Genomic DNA, 22,308 nt, shown 5'->3' with positions numbered 1-22,308 from the left:
GATTAAGGAGGTTGAGCTCAGCAGGTTGAGCGGAGGTGATGAATCACATCCACTTCTCAGTAGCATTAAAGTCTTTCTGCAAGGAGCTTACATGAGATTTTGTCCATGCAAAAGGACAGAAGTCAAAAAGAAGACAGAAAAGAGCAAAGACTGTTTTGTTTTCTTTGTGGCAAATGAAAGAGCATTTCACAGCATTGGAGTGTGTTGAAGCCTTTCCAGACGGATGAAGGAGACAGATGAGCATTGCCTGAGCTGGGGTAGGATGCACCAGGATTCCTGCCCGTGTGCTGGGCTGCACCCCCAGAGTCTGAGCAGCAGCTCAGGGAGGGGATCCTGCCCCTCTGCTGGGTGAAGGGGAGACCCCCCCTGCAGCCCTGATCCAGCTCTGGGGCAGCAGCACAAGAGGGACGTGGAGCTGTTGGAGCGAGGCCAGAGGAGGCCATGGAGATGCTGCAAGGGTCTAAAAAGCAAAGGCAGAGCAAGGGAGGGCTCCCAGGACGTACAACAGGCAGGAGCACCTCTATCATCTCTAAACCTTCTCTGTCCCCCTGCATTAACCTCTTGCATCCTCTTCCCAAACACAACCAACAGAGGAGCGTAGCCCTCTCCAGCAGGTCGTTGCTTTGAGCGGCAGGGCTGTTTGCAGCAGCAAGCTCTTGCTCAAGAGACCATCTCAATAGCATTTCCTTTCAGTGGGGCTCACAGGCTGTATTTGTTACCCCTTTCCCCCCCATGTGAGCAAATAAAATGTGTTGCAACGACTCTTGGAGACAGGGAATGACATGTGGATCTCTGGCACCTTCCTGCTGAATTCTTTCGGTGAAGGAGTCTGACCCTTCCCAGTTCATGCATGCGTGTGATAGGAGGGGAACATCTGCACCAAGGCAGCCTCTTTGCATGTAGAAAACCACCCACAAAGTGTCTTCTCCCATCACCTTTCCCCAGCCACGGTCTCCTAGAGTCCATTGTGAGCCGTGGCACCTATTCCTTGCACCAGGTTTGTCCCCATCACTCATCTTCTGCACAGAAACTACTCCCTCCGGCCATGAAAATCAAGTCACGGCACACTTGCAATGTGATGATCTGAGAACAGAAGGGTTACGAGCGCTTGGGAAAGGCTGGGTTTGAAACCCAGGTGAGATTCAGGAGGGGTAGTGATAAAACAGAGATGATTTGCGGGCAGTGGGTGAAAGATGATCAGTGCTGTGGGTGTTATTTTGCCTGCACTAAGCCTCTTCAATGTGATCCGTGGCTGCACACCAAAGGGGGAAGCTGGGGAGCAGCTCATAAGCTGGCACTTCCCAACCACACCAAGCATTTCCCTGGATATTAACCAACAAAGGACCCCCGAAACCCCCAAATTTGGGAGAAACACCCTCAAAAAACGATGCCGAAAGCATTTTCCCAACATCTAGCAGTGGAAACGGGGAGATAACACGGCAGGAGAAAACAAGCCGTGCTATTACCAGGAAGATTAATTACAAGTGCAATAATATCCAGGCCTTCTGATGAAATATTTTACAGTCTATTGCCCTCAGGAGAGCGGCTGCTTTCACTGATTTATTTCAACCCTCACATTACGCAGATACGTTATAGATGTCTTCAGAGATGCCCCGGTGTTATTTGCCCCCTGACAGCAAATAATAAACTCTTTCTCAGCTATATAACATTGCTAAGGAAGCCCTTGACGTGACTAGGAAAACATTGAGGACAATTAAGTCACACAGCACTCAGAGCCCTGTGGGAACGGGATAAAGCTCTGCTCCAGGACTCGGATAGCATGAGAAAGCCTGGTTCAAACGGAGTAGCAAGCGTCGTGGAGGTAGTCCTTATTAAAGATCTCCTGGTTAAAGATCCTCTGGGGTCTCTCTATTATGTTAATAACAGTTCAAGCCAACTTTACTGCTTCCAGAGGAGCCCGTTAGCACAAAAGAGGAAGGGCCCAAGGGAATGCAGGCTACCCAGTTTCATTCAGTGTAAGGAAAGGGGGGGTGCTGATCACACATCTTTTGGGGTCCAGGTAAATTTGGTGTTTCTCTTGCACCCCTGCTTTCAGTCTCCCTGGATGGAGCGATGTCGTGGGCAGAGGTTGCTGGGAGGTGGGCATTAGCATGGGGTTCCCACGGTCAAAACAAGGGGATGCAGGGAATGTGGGGAGGTTTCCAGCCCAGATGGCCTCCTCCATCCTGCCCTTGGCTCCTCATCTGCAATTAAACAGGCAGCTTTTTTCCCTCATTACAGTTCTCCTGCCTCTGCTGTGTTTGTTTCTCCTCACCAGCTTACCATAGTATCATAGAGCAGTTTAGGTTGGAAAGGGCCTTAAGGCCATGAACCTGCTCTTCTTCAACCCTGCAGTCTCCTCGTCTCATCCACACAGCAAAACCCCCTTAAATCATCTGATAACCATCAAGGCACCTTAATAGAACATGAGTCCTACCCCACCTAACTCAGACGCCACATGCAATTCCTCTCTTTGCTGTGATGTATGATGGCATGGAAGTCCAAGTACCTAGGATCATAGAATCACAGAACTAGGGCTGGAACTGGATGAGCTTTAAGGTCCCTTCCAACCCAAACCACTCTGTGATTCTACGATCAACATCTACCTTCATGTGACCATCTTCTTATTTGTAGGGTCCCTGCAGTGTCTGAGCACTAGTCTGCTGGCTCCATGCTTACACCCTTGCTCTGCACTTGTGTGCAGTAGATGGCCATGGGTGAGGAGAAACCACCATAAAGGTGACCCTGTAACTCCAGGTTTAGGCTATTCCTAAAGCATTCAGCACTGCAAGCTTCTTGTCCCAAAGGGAATGACTCCTCTATGTGGCAATGGCAGCATCACCCCCTCAATCCCCTTTACCAACATCACAAACCCGAAGCGAAGGGCAGCGCGCACACACACCTCCGATGCCGGTTTTTGCCTCCTCCTCCTTCCCAATCCCTGCGATGCTGGAACAGATCCCTGCAAAACCACTTTGGTTGGAAAGCTGTTGTCAGGTCACGCTGGAAAGTCTGCAACACTTTGCAAATTGTTCTTGCTGGAGGGTGTACAATAACAGTGCCGTTACTCACAAACCCCATCCAAGCACAGGTCACATCTCCCCCACCCACAACAATATTCCAAGGGGGAAAAAAAAAAAAGAGGTGGAAAAGGAATTGTTAAACACGAGCTGGAGATGACAGTGAAAAATTTACCCTGAACTGTGTATATTTTTATGGAGGAGGGTTATCTATCCATCCATCATCACTTACTAGCACAGGAAAGAGCCTGGGGGTATTAAGGTATTTGTATCTTGCATGGGTAGTTAAAGAGAAGAAATACCCTTATAGATGTAGGGCTGTCCTTAATCCCTCCCTTTCCTGCCCTTACGTGCCCATCACGAACACTGCATAAGGCTCTCACCTCACCTGTTTTAATTACCTATATTAGGGAGAAATAAACAGAAGCGGCTCTTTAGCACCAGCAACAATAAAAGGAGGTTCAAGCAATTAGTTCAGGTGTACAAAACTACTGTGTCAGAGCAATCCCATCTCTGTGTGCCTGCCCCATCCCTGGCAGTGCTCAAGGTCAGGATGGATGGGGCTTGGAGCAAGCTGCTCTAGTGGAAGGTGTCCCTGCCCATAACAGGGGTTGGGACTGGATGTGCTTTAAGGTCCTTTCCAATCCAAACCATTCCATGATTCTTAAAGCAGAGGCAATAACCCTGCCTTTGTCTCAAAGGGACGCAGGGATCCAGAAGGGAAAAGTGTTCATGACATAGGGATGTTATCTATGAAATAGCAGCAATCAGGTTAACAACAAGGTGAGTAATGAGCTCATATATAAAACGTGCTATGGGATTGCAAAATCCATGTCTTGGATATTTATGTCTCTATTCCCCCCATAGCTCAAACTGGATCCTGGACTCCTTATTCAATCAGAACTCAGCAATTTTCAAATCCAGTGAAGATTGAAGAGGAGAGGTGGCTCTTCCTAAAAGCCACGTTCAACATCTCACCCAAATTGTGTGCCTGTATTCAGTGCAATCCCCACTTGTCCAGCATTTTGGTGAGCTAAACGCAACAAGTACCAGGACCCACAGGAAAATAGAGGGGGTTTTTATTCCATTTTCCCTCTTTTTTTCTTCACATTTACATTTTTCTCTTCCTCCACCCTGTCTTGGACCGCTCAGCATCAATGAAACACCTCAAGGTGCAGGAACAGAACAAGGACATAATGGAGTCACCCCGGAGAGGGTACCCCCTTTGTATCCTCTGTGCAAGAACCTTACTCCTCAGCACATCCTGTCCTGCTGATGGACAGCAGTTGGTGTCTTGAGGCCATTCCAAGCCATGACTGCCTGTTCCTGGGTCTGCAGCATGGATATGGGGCTCTGGAAGGGGCTCAGGTTGGAAAAGCTGGGATCTGATGCCTGGAATGACTGGAGGAAGACCCAATCCATGGAAAGCCATTGGCAGCTGGAGATGAAAGGTGTAAGAAGGAGCCAGGGCTCAGAGGTGTCCCCACATGAGCCTCAACCACTGGGATGGAACCAGGACATCCCTTAATATGTGACCATGAGTGCATGTGTCCAGGGGCTGGGGGAGACATCCCTTCCCATGCCAGTGCCTGAAGGGCTCACCAAAGAGCAGGGCATAGGGAGCCCCATGGAGCACATGTGTTGGCTCCTGAAGATACCACGAGACCCCACAAAACTCATGATGTCAATGACAGACTTGTTCCAGGAGTTAAAGGGTGGCTACAGGGAAGATGGAGACTCCCATTTGACAAGGAGTCCCATGGAAAAGACAAGCGGTGATGGGCACAAGTTACTGCTGGGGAGATTCCCAATGGACACAAGAGGGAAATGTTTCCCAATGAGAACAAGCAGCCATTGGAATAATGTCCCCAGGGAAGTGGTGACTCCCCAGCGTTGGACACTGTCAAGACTGGGCTGCACAGGGTGCTGGGCATCCAGTCTAGGTCATGTTGTGCCTGGAAAGGTTGGAGCAGATGATCCTTGAGGTCCCTTCAACCTGGGATTCAATGATAGACCCCTTTGAGCATTAGGGCAAGGAAACAGCAGCTTCTGGGCACCATCTGCTTCACGTCCATGCTTTGCATCAGCTCCTGAACACCTTCAGCATCTTGAAGTCTCTTGTGAGAGACTCTGGGGCACTGGACTGGGTGAGGTTTTGCCTTCTTGTTGAGTCAGGTCAGAATCAGGCCTTGGCTCTTCAGAGGAGTTTCTAAATATCCACAAGGTTCCAACAACATCAATTTCCTCTCAATCAGCGTTTCCTTCTCTGCTGCTCTGCCCTTTCTGCCTTTCCTACATCTCCAGCCCCTGCAGCCTCATAAAGCATTGAAGGAGAAGGGTCCTGCCTGGTTGAATGACAGGAAATCACTGCTGTTTTTCACCTCTTTAGCCCAAGGAGCTGCCCTCCAGGCATCCATCAATGGGCAGCTGCACCTTCGCCCTTCCAGCCCCATCCCCAGAGAGGTCTTGGTGGCAGCAGCAGTGCAGGGAAGAAGCCAAGCTCTTCGTTTAGAGTGGCACCAGGAGCGCTGCATCTCCAGCCGAGCCTCAGCATCACCTTGGCAGTGCAGTGAGGGCTGCAGAGCACTCCAGGCACCCCCAAAGGTTGGCAGCCACACGTTTGAATGTGTTTAACCTGGTTTTGGACACATCACCCCTTGTCCCATTGTGGTTTACGGGGTGTCAGCACCGACATCCCTGGGATACTGCCGTGCTTTGGCACCTCTCTGATGGATTTGGACCACAAAAGCCCTAAGAAGGGCTCGTAACTCCTATACATCTGTATGGGGAGAGTTAACAGGAGCTTTGTGGCAGAACATAAAGGCAGGACTTAGAAATGTCCATCAAGTTTTGTCTTCTTCCTTCATCATTTAAGAGGAGTAATGAAAGGCAAAGACCAGCACGTTGGGTGAAGAGCCTCCAACCTTGCTAAGGGCATCATATTGTTATTTTTTGGGTGGAAAAACACAATTCCCTCCAACCCAAACCATTCTATGATAGTTGTGATCAGCATTCATAGGATTGCAGACATGTTGGGCTTGAACAACACCTGAAGCTGGTCCTGCTGCACTACCTGGTCTGAGGAAAGCTCCGTGGCTTCTCTCCTTCTCCATCACCACCACCACCAAACAGAGGGTATGGATGGTGGCAAGAAATCACACCCAACCATTGAGCGAGTAACAGAAGAATTAGAACCCACAACCCAACCACATCACCTCGTCTCTTGTAGTTTGTGGAGAGGATGCTCCAGCCCTTGGGTTTCCAGGTGTGGTCCAGCTTGTTTCCTCACTTCCAAGATGATTCACTGCACACACAGGTCTGTGCAACACAAAGATGCTGAAGCATTTCCAAGTGTTCCCAGCACTTGTGCCGTTCAGAACAAGAAACCAAAGGCACCACTGGTGGAGGTAAGGAAGGAGGTATCACACCCTATCTAGCAGGTTCTACCAGGGCACTGCCTGCACCAGGAGCTGGAGGCTGGTTTTGGGGAGCCATCTGAGTTGTGAAGGCACAGTATAACCCTGGAGAAAGAAGGCAAACTGTGCCCTTGGGTACGTGGAACCTGTAGCTCTTAACTAGGGAAGCTCTGCAGGAACGGGTCCACGTGTGCTGCTCCTCCCAAGCTGTTCCTATGGCTGATAGGGAAAAATGAATCTTATAGGAAGATTTATCTCATCCTAAAGTGGGCACCCCCTTGGCTTCAAGGCCAGGTTGGACACAGGGGCTTGGAGCAAGCTGCTCTAGTGGAAGGGGTCCCTGCCTGTGGCAGTGGTTGGAGCTGGAGGAGCTTTAAGCTCCCTTCCAACCCAAACCATTCCATGGTTTTAGGGGACCTCGTGGTCACGTCTCTTCATTGACTCGAACTGGAGCCCACAGCAATCAGGTCTGCAGCACAGACATCCCTGCAGACAAGCTCCTTCCCTCCAGCCTCAGTGTCCTCACCCACCTTTAGGAGATGGGGCTGTGATGCTCCTTTTACCCAGCCAATAGCCAAAAGCAGTTCAGTTGCTCAACACCCCCAACACTACTGGAAGAGAGCTCTTGGAGCAAACCCCACTGTCCAGGCCTGGATTCCACCCATGCAGCCACCATCCAGCCATGTGGAGATGCCCATCTGCTGCAAGGAAACCACAAGGACAGGAGACCAAAACCACTTCAGCAAAGGGAGATGGTTCTTTGTGGTTTAGTGATGCTGCAGTAATCATTTCCATACGTTTAACCATCCTTTGCAAGCATCACTTCCATCACTCCTACCTGACTTCCCAATTGCTTCCCTACTGCTGAGGATGGGGAAGGAATCCAGTTCCCATCCTCTCCTACTGGAAACCAGCCCTGAGCACAGCTCAGCACTCAGGACCCGCATCACTTTATGGGCTCCTTGGTACCATGAAGCTGATGGCAAGGCTCAGAGCTTACTGGAGCAGGCTCCTGGTTAATCCAGGCCTGGACTTTCCTGGCAGGCAGGGACCCGGGGGCAGCCAGGAGAGGAAAGTTGCTAAATATAAGCCCCAAAGCATCCTCAGCCTCCCAAAAGTGTCAAAGAAAGAGGCACGTGGATGACCTGGACTATTCATAGACCTGAACTCAATGGAAACATGATGGAGCTCAACCAAATTCCTGCTTCCAACCCATCCCGCTGCACTCAGGCTGTCACCCAAGCAGTGTGGCAGCAGCCAGAGTCCTTGGCTCTGACTTACCCAGGGTCAGAACCTAAACTATAGCTGAGTCCCATCCCTGGCAGTGTTCAAGGCCAGGTTGGACATGGGCTTGGAGCAAGCTGCTCTAGTGGAAGGGGTCTCTGGGTTGGAACTGGATGAGCTTCAAGGTCCCTTCCAACCCAAACCAGTCTGATTCAATGAAAAGCAATTGTGGGTCATTGATAGAAACCATCAAGAGAAGCAGCCAGCAGCACACAGCAAGGAGCTGCTTTCAAGTCCAGTGGTGGATGGGTTTATTCCCAGAGCTCACTGCTGATGCTCCAACAGAAGGTCCCACACTTCAGAAGGAAACGGTACTGGATGCTGCGCTTCCAGGGATGACCAAGTTAACTGGGTTTAAGATGTGAGAAACTTAAAAACCACTGGGGGGAGGAAAGAACAGGAACCTCTTCCCAAGCTTTTCATTGAATTCTTTAGGAATTGCTGCTATGGGTGATTTAGATGAACAAAAACATGGAGCTGGAAAAGAGCCTGTGTGACCACCCTCAGCTGCTGAGACAGAAGCGTATTGGTATGGGACATCCTTCTGGGATGGTGTAGCACAAGCTGGGGGAACAATGGGATGAAGAACAGCTTTTGGGAATAGAAGCTGGGACAATGGAGATAAACCATGCCATGGGTGGTGGTGACAGGAATGGAACAAGCAGCACCAAGGAAGCTGTCATTATAGCACCTGTCAAGCAGGGCACTGGGACCAGTTTGGGCTCCCCCGTACCAGGGAGATGGGGAGAGAAGGCAGGGAGGCCACCGAGCTGGTTGGGACTGGAGCTCAGGGCAATGGGGTGTAGTGAGAGCAGAAGGCAAAGGGGGATTTTATCACTGTCTGCAAATCACAATTGGGACACTGTGGGGATGAAGAGAGGCTCTCATGGGAGATGCTCAGTGATGAGAAGAGTCATCAGCCCAAGTCATTCCCATTAGGAGAAGCTTTTCCCCATGAAGGTGGTCAAACAGTGGAACAATGGTCCAGGTTAGGGCATCTCCATCAATGAAGGTACTCAGACTTCAAAGCTGGTCCTTCCAGCAGTGATTACTCTCTATGTCTTTGGCTGCTCTACAGCCTCCAGCAGCAGGGATTACAGACTCCTTGGATCACCTCCTCTCATATTTTCTACCTCTATCGTTCTGCATTTTACCCTAAACCACACCAAGTGCACATTTGCTGTGTGTGGATGCATTTCTGCTCACCACATGGCAGCAGATACAAGCACAGAAACGATCCCTTTCCTGCTCTCTTTACATCCTATCTTGATAATGCTTTGCCGGAGATGCATCTCTTGGCAACAGCATCACCTCTGGCTCCTGCCCCACACGTGATGGGGATCCTCTCAGTCCCTCTCCCACCACTCAACCCCACACAGAACCACTTCACATTTCTCTTTTGGAAAACAGTTTTCCCCTTAGAAATGCAGCTTCAAATTCCACTGGTAGCTTGAAAATCCCATCTGAGACCCATTGGACACAGAGAGCTGTTATCTGTTTCTGTAAGGTATCAGTTTCATCGAGGGAAGGAGGTGTACACAAGATTGATGCTGTCCATGTGCCAAATGGGCATGGACATGGAATCATAGAATGGTTTGGGTTGGAAACGACCTTAAGACCATCCAGTTCCAACCCCCTGCCATAAGCAGGGACACATGTCCCAAGCCAAGTTCACACCTCATCATAACAGCTTATTAACCAGCAGGTCAAGGGCTTGAGTAGCAACCCCACTGTGTTGCAACCCTCCTATGGCCATGGGAAGCTTGGGAGATGGAGGTAAGGGGGATATCTAAAGCCTTATCTGCTTTAGATAAGGAGACTATTGTGGCTGCTCACAGAAGATGCTGTGCAGATTTTCCTCTTGCTCTTTAGAAAGTGGGACAAGAGGCAACGGTTCGGGTTCCAAAACCACATGAAATGTGCTTAGCCACAGGATTGGGGATGCATCCACTGCTTTCTAATGAGCTCCCCCATGGGAGCAGCACCAAGAGCCTGTTTGGGAGCTGTGCAGGGGCCTCCTCCTCCAATCCCAAGCAATAAGGAAGGATAAAGCATCACTGCGCTGGACAAAAAAATACAGCTCCACTCCAGCTCCAAAACCCTTTTGGCATCACTTGCTAAGTTGAATTTTATCTGCAAACGTTTTCAGCTCCATCCCATCGGGAATCCTGATTTTTCCAAGACTTACCAACAGGAAATCCCTGAGCCGGAGGGTTTAGTTGTAATGAACTTATTGTATATTCAAGCACTGAACGTCAATTTGGATTACTGTGTCAAACATAAGCACTGAGAGCATGCAACCGTACCCTGGGGTCACCCGTCAGGAACTCCAGACTGAAACTGGCCAGATAGAGACCAGCACAGCCTTGATTTATATCTTTCCCTATGCAAATAGAACAGCTAAAACTGAATAAACCTGCTGCATCTTGGAGATGAGCCCTTTCCTGTTCTCCCCAGCGCCTTCATCCACTGTGCATGGGCTTCCTTGGCTGGGGATGCTTCATTAGAGGCTGCCCAAAGAGCCCAGGTGTGGTGGGAGGCTGAATCCCTCTATTAGTGCATGTCTAAATCACTGCCACTTGTGTGGCTCTGGGAGCCCATAGTCCCAGGCACAATCAGGATTCCCATCCGCACACACACTCAGCATGTGCAGGTGAAAACAGTTTCTCCCCAGTCTTGGGCTAAGGATACACTGGGATTCATCCAGAGCACTGGATGCAAGAGGAGAGGTGCATAGGGGAAGGAGGGATAATTTACACCTTCCTCTCCAGGCATGTGGCCACAGGGGCTGCAGGCAGCTCATGCCCATCTGCCTGCCCATCCATCCATCCATCCATCCACCCATCCACCCATCCCCTTTTCTCTGCAGCCCAGGTGCAGACACAAGCAGGAAGGCTGGAACCAGAAAGCTGAGGATGTCCATTGGTTTCTCATGCTCCATCCCAAGCAATCAGGGGTGGGAGCTGGTCCTCTTCGGCTGCCCACTACTCACTGCAACCATGGAGCAGCACACAGAGTGGGCAGCATGGGCTTGGCTCTGCAGAAGGGGTAATAACATCACATGGGGATGAGAAAAGGAATCCTGCCAAGAGGATGCCAAGTGGAAGCTCAAATCCCAGGTACAAGTCACGCTCTGGGTCTTTAATTCCAAAGCAGGAGACAGGAATCAGATGCAAATGCACCATTACAGACGTTCTCTAAAGAAATGGCTTTGCTAAAGTTGTTCAGGCTGCCTGTTTGGTTGGTAAAGTTGTAAAGGCCAAGTTGGATGAGGCTTCGAGCAAGCTGCTCTAGGGAAAGGTGTCCCTGGATGGCAGGGGTTGGAACTGGATGAGCTTTAAGGTCCCTTCCAACACAAACCAGTCTGGGATTCTATACAAAGACCTTTAAGATCATCAAGTCTAACCATTACCCCAGCACTGCCAAGTCCACAACTAACCCATGTCTAAGGTCCACATCTAAATGCCTTCTTAATCCCTCCAGGGACGGTGACTCCACCACTGCCCTGGACAGGCTGTTCCAGTGCTTGACAACCCTCTAATGCAGATGCTGAAAAGCTTTGGGTCTCCTTTGCTTTGGCAGGTAACGAAGGGTCGACTGCGTCTGGTTTGCTTCTGATGCTGAAAATCACAGCAGTGGCGGAGGTTCAGAGATGCTCAGCCAAAGAGCAGGAAAATGCTGCTCCACTCCTCTGCTCCCAACTTGACAAACACTCACTTGAGGCACAAATACTCTTCACTAATGCTGGAAGCTCCACTGCACTGAGCAGCCCGGTGTTAATCAGCTCACATCCTCCGGTGCCTCGTATCTGGCTAACGTCAGGGCAGGGAGGATTAAAGCTTCCCTCTTGAGCCATCTGCAGCTCCCAGCAAAGCTGACAGCATCTTGGCCTTGTCACCCAGGACAAATCCTACCCCAGCTGAGCAAGCCTCCTCCGTGGACAAAGGAGCAGCCAAACAACGGCCTCCTGTTGTCACACCGTGTGCGGCTGACAAAGTTATCGCTGTTAAAACAACCTGGAGCCAAACCAACAGGGCCCTCCACCGACTCCAGATGAGAGCATTTCCTGCTATCACAGGGGGAAAGGTTGCTAGAGATACACGTAGGAGTAAAGGTAAAGGTTTTGGGGCAGGTAGTGGAGCTGCACTTGCTTTGGTCAGTATTTAAGGTCTGGAAAAGGTGATCTGTAACAGGAGGGCTCCATCCAGCAGGTGACAAGTATGAAACCCAAAGACTGGATGGCAAAACTGGATTAGGTAGATGATAAAGGTGCAATAAGAAAGAAGGGAGCTTGAGAGGAGCTCTTAGGCAGAAGCTCTTCCCTGGGAGGGTGCTGAGGCGCTGGCACAGGATGCCCAGAGAAGCTGTGGCTGCCCCATCCCTGGCAGTGTTCAAGGCCAGGTTGGACACAGGGGCTTGGAGCAAGCTGCTCTTCTGCCTAAGAGCTCAGCTCAGTCTCCCCTCGGGCAGGTTAAAGCCATTCCCCTTGGCCTGGCCCTACAGGCCCTTGTCCCAAGCCCCTCTCCAGCTTTCCTGCAGCCACTTCAGGCACTGGAGCTGCTCTCAGGTCTCCCCTTCAGGAGCCTTCTCTTCTCCAGGCTCACCTAGCCCAGCTCTCTCAGCCTGGCTCCAGAGCAGAGCTGCTCCAGCCCTCGCAGCAGCTCCGTGGCCTCCTCTGGACTCACTCCAACAGCTCCATGTCTTTCTTATGCTGAGGACAGCAGAACGCACGCAGTGCTCAAGGAAGAGCAGGATCACCTCCATGACCTGCTGCTCACGCTCCTTTTGATGTAGCCCAGCACAGGGGTGGTTTCCGGGCTCACACACACATTGCCCTAACTGGGTTTATTGCTGCTCCTCCCAGCTTTGGTTTAAACTGTGAAACAAAGCAGGACCTCAGTGAGACTACCACGAATCCGAGATGTTATCACAACGTCTGCACTGTGTCTGGCAGATGCCCCATCTCTCTGCTAGGAATCCTTCCCTCTTGGTCCCACACAGGGCACACAGAACTACAGCCATAGAAAACAGACATGTGTAAGGGCTCCTCTGTCTCTCTGCCAGCATGCTCATGTCTCCAGTTAAACCATGGAGGATGGATCGGGTTGCTGTGAAATTTCACCATCATTGCAAATCTGCAGGGAGAAGATTACAATGAGAACATGATTCCCAAAGCCAGGAGCCATGTTCTGAGCAGGTCAGAGGAAATCACAGAGGACAACCCCAAACTCTCTGCCTAACTTCAGACCAACAACCATAGCCAGGGTCCTGAAAGCAGAACAGTAAAACAAGGGCTGAAAAGAAGGGATAACAGACTTCTGCTGCAGAGTTTCACTGAGGAAGAGCAACGAGGTCCATGAGCATCCTCCATTCGGATATACCCTGCAAGGAAAAGATTTTCTTTCCCCAAAGTGCCTCCATCACTTGTAGCATGTGTAAGTCTCAGCTGAAAAGAGAAGTACTTGGCATCAGCAGCACTGGCAGCAATGAAGCAGCCAGCAGGAGGGATATTGGCTTCTCCAATGGAGAAGGCCAAGGAGACTCACAATCAGCAGAGCTGTTAAGAACCAGAGCTGGGATTAGAGTCTGGGTAGGGATGGGTAAAGCAGCCACCACACCATGCTGCCGTTATCTGCTGCCTTCATAGAATGGCTTGAGTTGGAAGGGACCTTAAAGCTCCCCAAGTTCCAACCCCTGCCCCGGGCAGGGACCCCTTCCACTAGAGCAGCTTGCTCCAAGCCCCTGGGTCCAACCTGCCCTTGAACACTGCCAGGGATGGGGCAGCCACAGCTTCTCTGGGCACCCTGTGCCAGCGCCCCAGCACCCTCACAGGGAAGAGCTTCTGCCTAAGAGCTCAGCTCAGTCTCCCCTCGGGCAGGTTAAAGCCATTCCCCTTGTCTTATCCCTACTTTCTGACAGATTTCAGCAGCAGCAGAGCTGACACCTGACAATTCCTGAGTGGAAAACCAGTTTTCATATTACTGAATGGAAAACTAAAACCTTATAAAACACAAGCCTGTTACCCCAATGATACCTGGGTGGTCTCTGCAGCTCTTCATAGAATCAGCCAGGTTGGAAAAGACCTTTAAGAGCACCAAGTCCAACCATCTTCACTTTACTCTGCTTCCCATCAGCAACTCCATGCCACGGACAGCCTCCTCCCAGACCTATGCAGCAGACTCCTGTTTGAGAGGAACATCAGCTCTTTAGGTGGACCCATGTTGTTAGTTCAGATCAGAGTGCTGCGGGAGGAGCAGGGATGTCTCCCTGATGAGGGAACACGGTGTTTCCACTATCCCTAAAGCTTTGCAAATCCATATCTCCAGCCCAACCGAAGCCTGTAGCTGTTTTTGCAGCTGCATGCCATCATTCTGGAAGGAGAGTGAAACAGAACTGCGTTACCATCTCCTGTGAATCAGGATTTGGAGCCAGCAAAGCAGCCAGGTCTTCAGCACATCCTCTTTGCCCAAATATTCCCATTCGGATCGATATGGGCTCGATGAATGATGAGTCAAGGAGTGTTTTTAGGGCTGGGGAAGGACACCGTGGTTGAAATCAGGCTTGGAAGGAAAACAAACAGAGAGGAGCCATGAAGAGAAGACACACAAGTGGAGAGATACTAATCGGTTTTATTTTATAAATACAGATGAGCTTTCCTGCAATTACCAACATGGTTTGAATGTGGCATTTCCTAGGGGATATTCTGGGTTTGCTTCAATACCTGCTCAAGCAAGGAGAAGCCAACGCTGTTGCGCTTGCTAGAAAAATAGAGTGGGATACGCTCTTCCAAAACTAATACTCTCAAAAATGTCAGGAATTCCTGGTGAGGGGAAAGGATTGCAATGAAATGTGGTCTCCACTTGAAGACATTCGCAGACATTTAACAGTGTCACAGCTGTGCAGGAACTGAAGGGCTCTTGCCAGTGGAAAGCACGCTGTGATACATCATCTCACCTTCAAACCTACTCTTTGCTTCTCTCCCACTATGCTCTTTTCAAAGCTATTTGGGCGGGGGGGAAGAAATGAACACAAAGGCAGCAGCTATGAGGTGGTTGGAGGGGGTTCAACCCCTTCCTCACAGCAATGAGACGTTTGTTAACGCTTTAACTAGCCCCACGACAGCATCCCCCTGCACACCAGCTTCCAGCTGGAAAGTGGTAAGAGTGGAAGAGAAACACAGGGACAAGTTTAGGGCTATTAAAGATACATCCATAGGAAGCCCCGTCACAGACTCATGCGGCAGATGCAGGAACCAACCATCGTGTCTGACACATCAACCAGTACAGGGTTCAAACAGGAACAGGACATCGGGGGGGGGGAAATGACTTCATTTGGTTGGGTGCAACCTGAGAAAATCTGAAACTAGTGATAAAAAAAAAATCCCAAACCCCACTGATGCTCTATGGACCTAATCTCACACACGGCTGAATTGCACGGAGATGCTCCATGCTTGCCTACGAAAACACAGCGGCTTCACATCTACTCTTTGGGTTGCTTTGAAAAGTCACCACCACACAGAAGCTAATGCCTTTCTGTCATAGAGGAAAAGAGAAGAGGGTGCCTACAAACAGGTCTGTGCTGCTCTGAGGTCCTGCAACTGACCCAGTGTTGCCCAGTTTCACCTAACATTATAGTGCTATCAGAAGATGGTAAGGTAACGTCACAGGACAGAGTATCTTATGCCCACTTCATGAGTAAGTGGTGTGCTTTCAGGTGTTCATTTCTTCCTTATCTACACCAAAGCACAGCAAGAGCTTCCTACCTATCTCTCCTCAAAGATCATGTCGATGCTTTATGCTGCTGCAGCATTTCCTTTAGGGAAGCTCTTCCTGAGGTCGGAACTAAGGAGCTTATTCAGGGGACAAGATACTCATGAATGCATCCGTGCCCAAGTCTGCATCTGAAATCATGTTCAATGACTTACAGAATAGAGGCTTCTGCTTCTGTTTCCACCTAGCACATCCTACCGGGACAGACCAAAGACCATGAATCACTGTAGCAAGGCTTGATCCAGCAACACAACTGCAGACACAACCCTTAAAAGCTAACAGAAGAAATGTGAATATAGTTTTAATACAATCATTAAGGTGTTACCTGGAAAGATGCATATTCTAGAACAGTGCTATTATTATGCATATTGGTTCTCACATACATGTCTTGCTTTGACAACAGATAGTTGAGGTTATACATATCCACATTTGAAGAAGTTAATTTAGGCTAGCCTTATGTGAAGTTAGGAGGAAGACTAGGTCATTGGTTCAAAAGAAAGCATAGACCAGGGAGGGGGGGGGAAGCCAGGCATGAAGAAGTGGTGTTTATTCTGCTATATATCTTTATATTTGAGAGCTCAAACCTGAGCCCCAATTCTTGGGTATACAATATAGAAAGCAAAGAGCAATGAAATCCCAACTGAAACAAATACCAGGAATCACTAAAGAGGCTGCAAATTGCTTTCCCATTAGTGCAGCTGAACACATGTGCCAGTGGTAACCTACCTAACAGCAAAAGCACACCTCCAGCAAAGCACTGGAGGTTTCTTCCTTTAAAATACATATGGTTAAAAGGGTATTCATTGAGATGAATGATGCTGAGCGCCTCCTTCCTACAGATTCCACAGATTTGCCTAATTCCAAAGTGCTGACAGCATTTTCAGGCTGGGTTTTATTATGAAGGCTCTTGCGAAGTGCCTCACATGGCACATGGACCCCATTAGACACCTCAAAAGGTGGCCACTGAACCCCACTTAGTGCATTTGTTAGGTCTCTACTGATGAGATTGAAGTGGGGAAGGTTCAGGCTGAGACTTATATGGAACCTTGGAGGTGATTTAGTCCTCAAGGCTTCTATTGGTAGGAACAGTATGAAGGAGGAGGGAAAAGGAGAAGACTAAATGTCATTTCTGATTCATCAGGTGCAAGGAAACTGCAGCTATCACGGGGGTGCTCATTCTCTGGCAAGCTCACATCACCAACTGAAGACCCATCAGTGCAAACTAGAACTTGAAAGGCTACAGAGCACAGCCAGGAGAAAGCTGTCCAATGGTAAAGAGAACAAATATCCATGGTATTTCTGGAACGCTGATTACATTGCTCAAGAAAACACAGGAGGACATGGGAGAAGGTAAAGAGATCTTACCATAAATGTGCTTTTAAATTAACTTCTTTCTTCTGAAAAGGATTAAAATAAATTTAAAGAATAATCATGAACAAATACCCATAGAAGGGGCCTGATCAGCACTAAAAGGTGTTTTCAGGAAAGCCTTTATAAATGGATTCCAATGCCTAAAAAAACCAACCCCCCCAAACCAAACCTTCCAACAGATTATAAATACCATATAAGAGGACTGGAAGCAGAATCAAAATGTACCTGGGCTGTGAATATACCATGATCCTGTGTTATCGTGCTCAAGTCCATTTGTCTACCACCATAGGAAATAGCTTTAGCTGGTTTTATTTTTCTTTTTGATATAATTAATATAAAGAATAAGTGCAATTTCATCTCTATTCCCACATCACTGATTTCACCTCCATGTCTGCTATCAACCCCCTGGTCCCAGCTCACTTGTCCGAACTCTTCCTTGGCCTGCGGAAGCTGGACATGTTCTCATTCAGTGCATAGATCCTCCGAGAGAACTCCTCGAACTCCCCTAGGACTTGTTCATCACACTCCACCGCCACGGCGTGTTCCACTGGGATGGAGTTAAAGTCCTCGAGCTGATCTCCCGAGCTGAACCCCGTCGCTTCCAGCCCCATGATCTCCTCTGCTTGCTCCACGGTGCAGCAAAGGATGGGGTTGAGTGCGGGGCGGAACTCACAGGGCTGCTCGGTGCTTGTGGTGCCAGAGCACTCACCAGGTAGGAAGGCCCCATTTATTGCACTAGTACGTCCTAGGAAAGACTCCTGCTGGTCTTGGGTGCTGTTTAAGCTCCTGCTTTCTCCATTTAAACTGCTGCACAAGTTCTCACCTTTCTTGGTATTTCCTTTTGCGGAGTCCATAGAGGTATCCAAGGAAGAAGATATTGACCCAGGTTTTTTAGCTAACTCTCCTACACGGGCTGTGATGGTGACGGGCTGTGTTAAAGCAGAGTTGTAGCTAGGAGGAGGAGTTTTGTGCTGCAGTCTCTCATTTCCCGTGCTGGCTCGTTTTCTGAGTCCTTTATCTGGAGAAGGAAGCCCACTGGAAAAGCCAATATCCAACCTGCCGAAGCTAGAGCTCTGTCTCTTTGGAACGGGAATCGCACTGGATGTATGGTGTCGATCACTGGGAAAGAAGGGAAGGATAAATCACAGCTGTTAGGCACGTTCATGAGCACTACAGATGTTTAACCAAAGGCTGAAGCAATTACTTTATCACAACTCCAAGCTCCGTTTGGCCAACGACTTGTATCCTGAAGTGCTAAACCCCTAAACGTGTTTAATGCTGTCTGAACTACAGAAGACACCCCAGAGGACAGCTTTACTGAAAACCAGGAAGATCCTGTAGGAACATTTACAAAGCTCTATGGTTCGAAGTCAATCACCCAAGAAACCACCACATTATGTTAATTCGGACTGTTAACACCGTTTTATGGGACGAAGCTGTGATTTATGAATCACTACTGTTGACCACACATTTATGTATTTAGGGCCTGTCCTGGGCCATCATAAACTCCTCAAAAGCGAGTCTGAATCCTCTCAGAGTGACTTCTTGCAGGAGTGGACTCTCCTGACAGCTACAGAAAGGAGTAAAACCACACCAAACGTTGCTATTTACAGAGGATTCTCTTTGCCAGATCTCCTTTCCTGTGCCAATCATTCCAAAGCTTTTTGGACAAACATCAACCTCTGTTTCTTGAGGAGCACGAACTAATCAAGCTTAATTTACAAGTTTGATTTTCCTATTTAAGACGCCACTTACACCATGTCTCAGGTTCTATAACTTGGAACATCCCCACCACATCATCTGCGGTGTGTTACGTGAATTTTCCTTCATCAGCTTAATCCTTATCCAAATATAATCACCAGGCTATATGCAAATAGTGTGCTGTACATTAACGAAAGCAACTGCTTCATTTTTCCTTCCAAACTTAAAAATAATAAAGAGTACAGCTATTCCTGATGTGCTGAATGTGTAACTCCAAGATTCAACTGCTGTCAGTATGAGTCTAAGCTCCATTTAAAAAGTAACTCTTTCTGCTCAAGGCCTGACACATTTTGGGTGCTGTAATACAGGAGAAAATCTTGGAATAGCAGTTAAGAGTAGTCTCTAGAATGGAATCTTTTCCATGTTATTTCCCTTTTCTTGTTCCCCTTTGTAAATAGGATAAGGTAGATGGCAAAAAGGCTCTTTGAGCAAAAGCAGCATCCCCATGGGAGGGCAGCATGGAGTACTGCTACTCTTTACTTTCCTCTCCCACCTCACCTCCTCCCAGGCTGCCCTTTAGTAAACGCATGGAGCTTTCATCTCTTCCATAAAGCCCTCAAATTACCCTAAGGAACAGTTGCTTTTTGGAATTACACTTGTGGACAGTGAAGTAGAGAGACAGCAGCAAACCCACTAAATTTCCCCTTCCACTGCTGTTTCAGCCCTTTATAATGCAAACTCAGCACCTGCAGCTTTGTTTGCAAAGGTTTGGAGCCTTCTTAACAGAGGTGGCAAACCAGAAAGCAGAATGTGCCACAGATGCTGACAAGTGCTGGATGCATGGTTACAGAGATGAGGTGCTGGCACAGGGTGCCCAGAGAAGCTGTGGCTGCCCCATCCCTGGCAGTGTTCAAGGGCAGGTTGGACACAGGGGCTTGGAGCAAGCTGCTCTATGGAAGGTGTCCTTACCCGTGGCAGGGGTTGGAGCTGGAGAAGCTTTAAGGTCCCTTCCAACTTGCTCAAATTCATTCCTCTTAGGTCAGCTGCTTTAAAGGGCAAAGACAAGTATGCATAAAACTGCCTAACTGCTGAACCCCAAACTGCCTTTCAGCAAGGGCTTATCAGCCCGATGCAGGCACAACAACGTTCCTACACAGCAGAAATTTCAGTGTCTGAGTAAACCAACATGAGAACTGTGGTTTCCAATTAGCTCAGGAGAAGCAGCTCTACAAACTGTTGTGGTGGGCATATAAATCTAAGTTCCTCTTAAAGAGAAACATGCCCACATTCCTCTGTAAATCTAGGCCTTAGAGGCAAATGGGTGAGAAATTAATTAGTCTGCGGGACCAGGAGAGCTTTTAAAGAGCTTGTTATGACAAGGCCATTCAAGCTAACACGTTATGTATGCCTGAACAATACCTCTTTAGACCAGCAGCCAAAGAAAATCTTCCCTTCCTTAGTAAGTTGAAGTGGCAGGATGATGTATACTAAGTGATCTAACAGCCTGAACGTATCAGCAATACAAAGCTAATCTCCCTCATCCACAAAATAACTTCCCAGTTAATAGAGTACATGAGGGCTGCCCCATAGGGCAGTAAAGCAGGAATGATCTTCATTTATCATGGAAGTGTTCAAAGCAATGAACTAGAACAAAAAGCACTTGCAGGCAGGATCCTTAAACTACATGCAATGAAATGGATCTTGCTTAAGAGCACAGAACCAGGTTTTAAGCTGCTGGAGACACACGTGGGCAGATTTCTGAAACCATCTATTGCTGCCAATAAATACAAATGGGATGGGTTTAGCTTCAGTCAGGAATAAATACAGGGATAATGGCCCAAATGTGGGAAAGCAGGAATGAAGTCAATAGAATGGCTTAAGTGCTTATCAAGTATTACCTAAGGCATTTAGATAAAAGTCAATATGCACAAAGGGCTTTGGAGATCAGCCATCTAAGAGGTCATTGCCCAGGCTCCTTCCACAGCCACTAGAGAAGAAACAAGTGTGGGAGAAGGGTGGGTAATAAATAATCATAGCATCATAGAATGGTTTGGGTTGAAGGGACCTTAAAGCTCCTCCACGTCCAACCCCTGCCACGGCCAGAGACACCTTCCACTAGAGCAGCTTGCTCCAAGCCCCTGCACCCAACCTGGCCTTGAGCACTGCCAGGGATGGGGCAGCCACAGCTTCTTTCAAATCCCCTGTTGAGAGCCATTCATCATCAGTGGAAAGCCACCTGGTCAAGATGCCTCTTCTCAACCACAAGGACAATCTAGGCAACTAGGTGAGGCTGTGTGACGTGTGTATAAAGCAAATATTAGAAGATGAAGAGCTCTCTGTATACTGAGTAGACTCATGGTCAGAACCTTGCAGGCAAGTAAAACCAAACCAAAATGGCTGTAGGTACAGTGGGTTAAGCAGTTAAGTCAAGGGGTCTTCTCCTGTTCCATCACCTCCCTCCAGGTGAGAATGAGAAGTCAGGCTGAGGGGTTTGGGTCAAAAGCAATGTGTATAGAGAGGCACAAAGCTCAGAAAGCCTAGTTTGCTATTGCTCTTCGTGAAAACAGGCAGCTGATGGAGGATCTCCATTCCATTTGCATTTTCCTTCAGGAAAAGGCTGCACTGCTATCAGAATTCATAGCACTGCACCGAAGCAAGCCCACAGAAAGAGATGCTTTATCAGCTTCACAGTTTATGGAATTAACACAAAATACAGAAAAAAACCAAGTCACATTAGAAAACTATCATCCTATCTCCCAGAAACTTTAGAGTAAGGTATTGTCACCAGTGACAAGAGTTTGGCTTGCAGGAGCATAGTCCTCTACTCCAAGGTACAAGCTTGACCTGAATTACTAGAGTTGAGCTGGTTCAGCTTCCAGCCACAGGTAATTACTTGGTCATTGACAGTGAGACAGCAAACTGGTGTGGACACCTGCCCAAAAAGAATGGCCTGTCACTAGTGGAGGATAAAACCTGATTTGATGAACTGCCATCAGGCCTTAAGGACTTTTAGTCATCAACTTGGATCAGCCTCGGAGTAGTTCTGTATGGGAGCAGGTATAGTTCCTATCAGGAAGCAGGAGTTCTGAATTAGAAAAGAAAAGCCTCAGATTTATTGGACAGTATAGATAAGAGAATTACATCCCCACCAACCTGAAGGCTTCAATTGCATTCAAGTCTCAAAAGCCAATTCGTAACAGCCTAACTTCAGCTCTAAGTTTTACTGGCAGCAAAACTACAAAGTAGCTGCTTTCCCCCCCAGAATATTAGTTCTCACTTGTTAATAAATAGTCCGTTTGGGCATTCTTGCAGCCCTCAGGCCCAAGATGCAGACTCCATGCTGTAAACAGGCGAGATAAAGTGATGGAAGCAGGACACAACCACTTGTGAAGCTGTTGTTTTAGCCGTCCTGGTTGGAATCTGTTTGCAGCTTCAATCAAAAAGAAAAGGTTTCTTGAGTCGAGATTCACTCGTGCTTATTTAAACTGGCTGCAAAGGGGCTCGGAGAAACTGTAAAGCACTATGAGAGACAGAATACAATTCACAGGCTCAAATATGTATCTTTTCCTCCCCGCAAAATGTTTCCTCAGAGGGACATTACTGGATCACAGCTGGTCAAAATACTAAATCTTGATTGTCTGGCCCCAAGCCAGTATCCACAGCTACAGCTCTTTGGTATGAGAATACTTACCCAAAGCAAAAAATCATAAGTTAAACACCATTTGATCTTTTTTGTTGCAAACTATG

At 48.3% G+C, this 22,308-nt stretch overlaps 1 protein-coding gene across 5 annotated transcripts in view; it reads right to left on the bottom strand.

Annotated features, from left to right (window-relative positions):
• Positions 1-14,329: 14,329 nt before the first annotated feature.
• Positions 14,330-22,308, bottom strand: part of UVRAG (UV radiation resistance associated) — a 92,246-nt gene continuing 84,267 nt past the window's right edge. For 4 of the 5 annotated variants that reach the window (XM_062639144.1, XM_062639143.1, XM_062639145.1 and 1 more), the window contains one exon: positions 14,330-17,979. In XM_062639144.1, coding sequence (XP_062495128.1) covers positions 17,277-17,979 — 703 coding nt within the window. In that variant the 3' untranslated portion in view covers positions 14,330-17,276. The remainder of the gene's footprint in view (positions 17,980-22,308) is intronic. The other variant, XR_009968588.1, reaches the window with a different exon arrangement.

The sequence above is a fragment of the Pezoporus occidentalis genome, unplaced genomic scaffold, assembly GCF_034315485.1.
Source record: "Pezoporus occidentalis ecotype Australia unplaced genomic scaffold, CSIRO_AGI_Poc_V1 ctg6, whole genome shotgun sequence".
Lineage (NCBI taxonomy): Eukaryota > Metazoa > Chordata > Aves > Psittaciformes > Psittacidae > Pezoporus > Pezoporus occidentalis.
The sequence above is the reverse complement of the archived record's forward strand: the minus strand, read 5'-3'. Positions and strand labels throughout refer to the sequence as shown.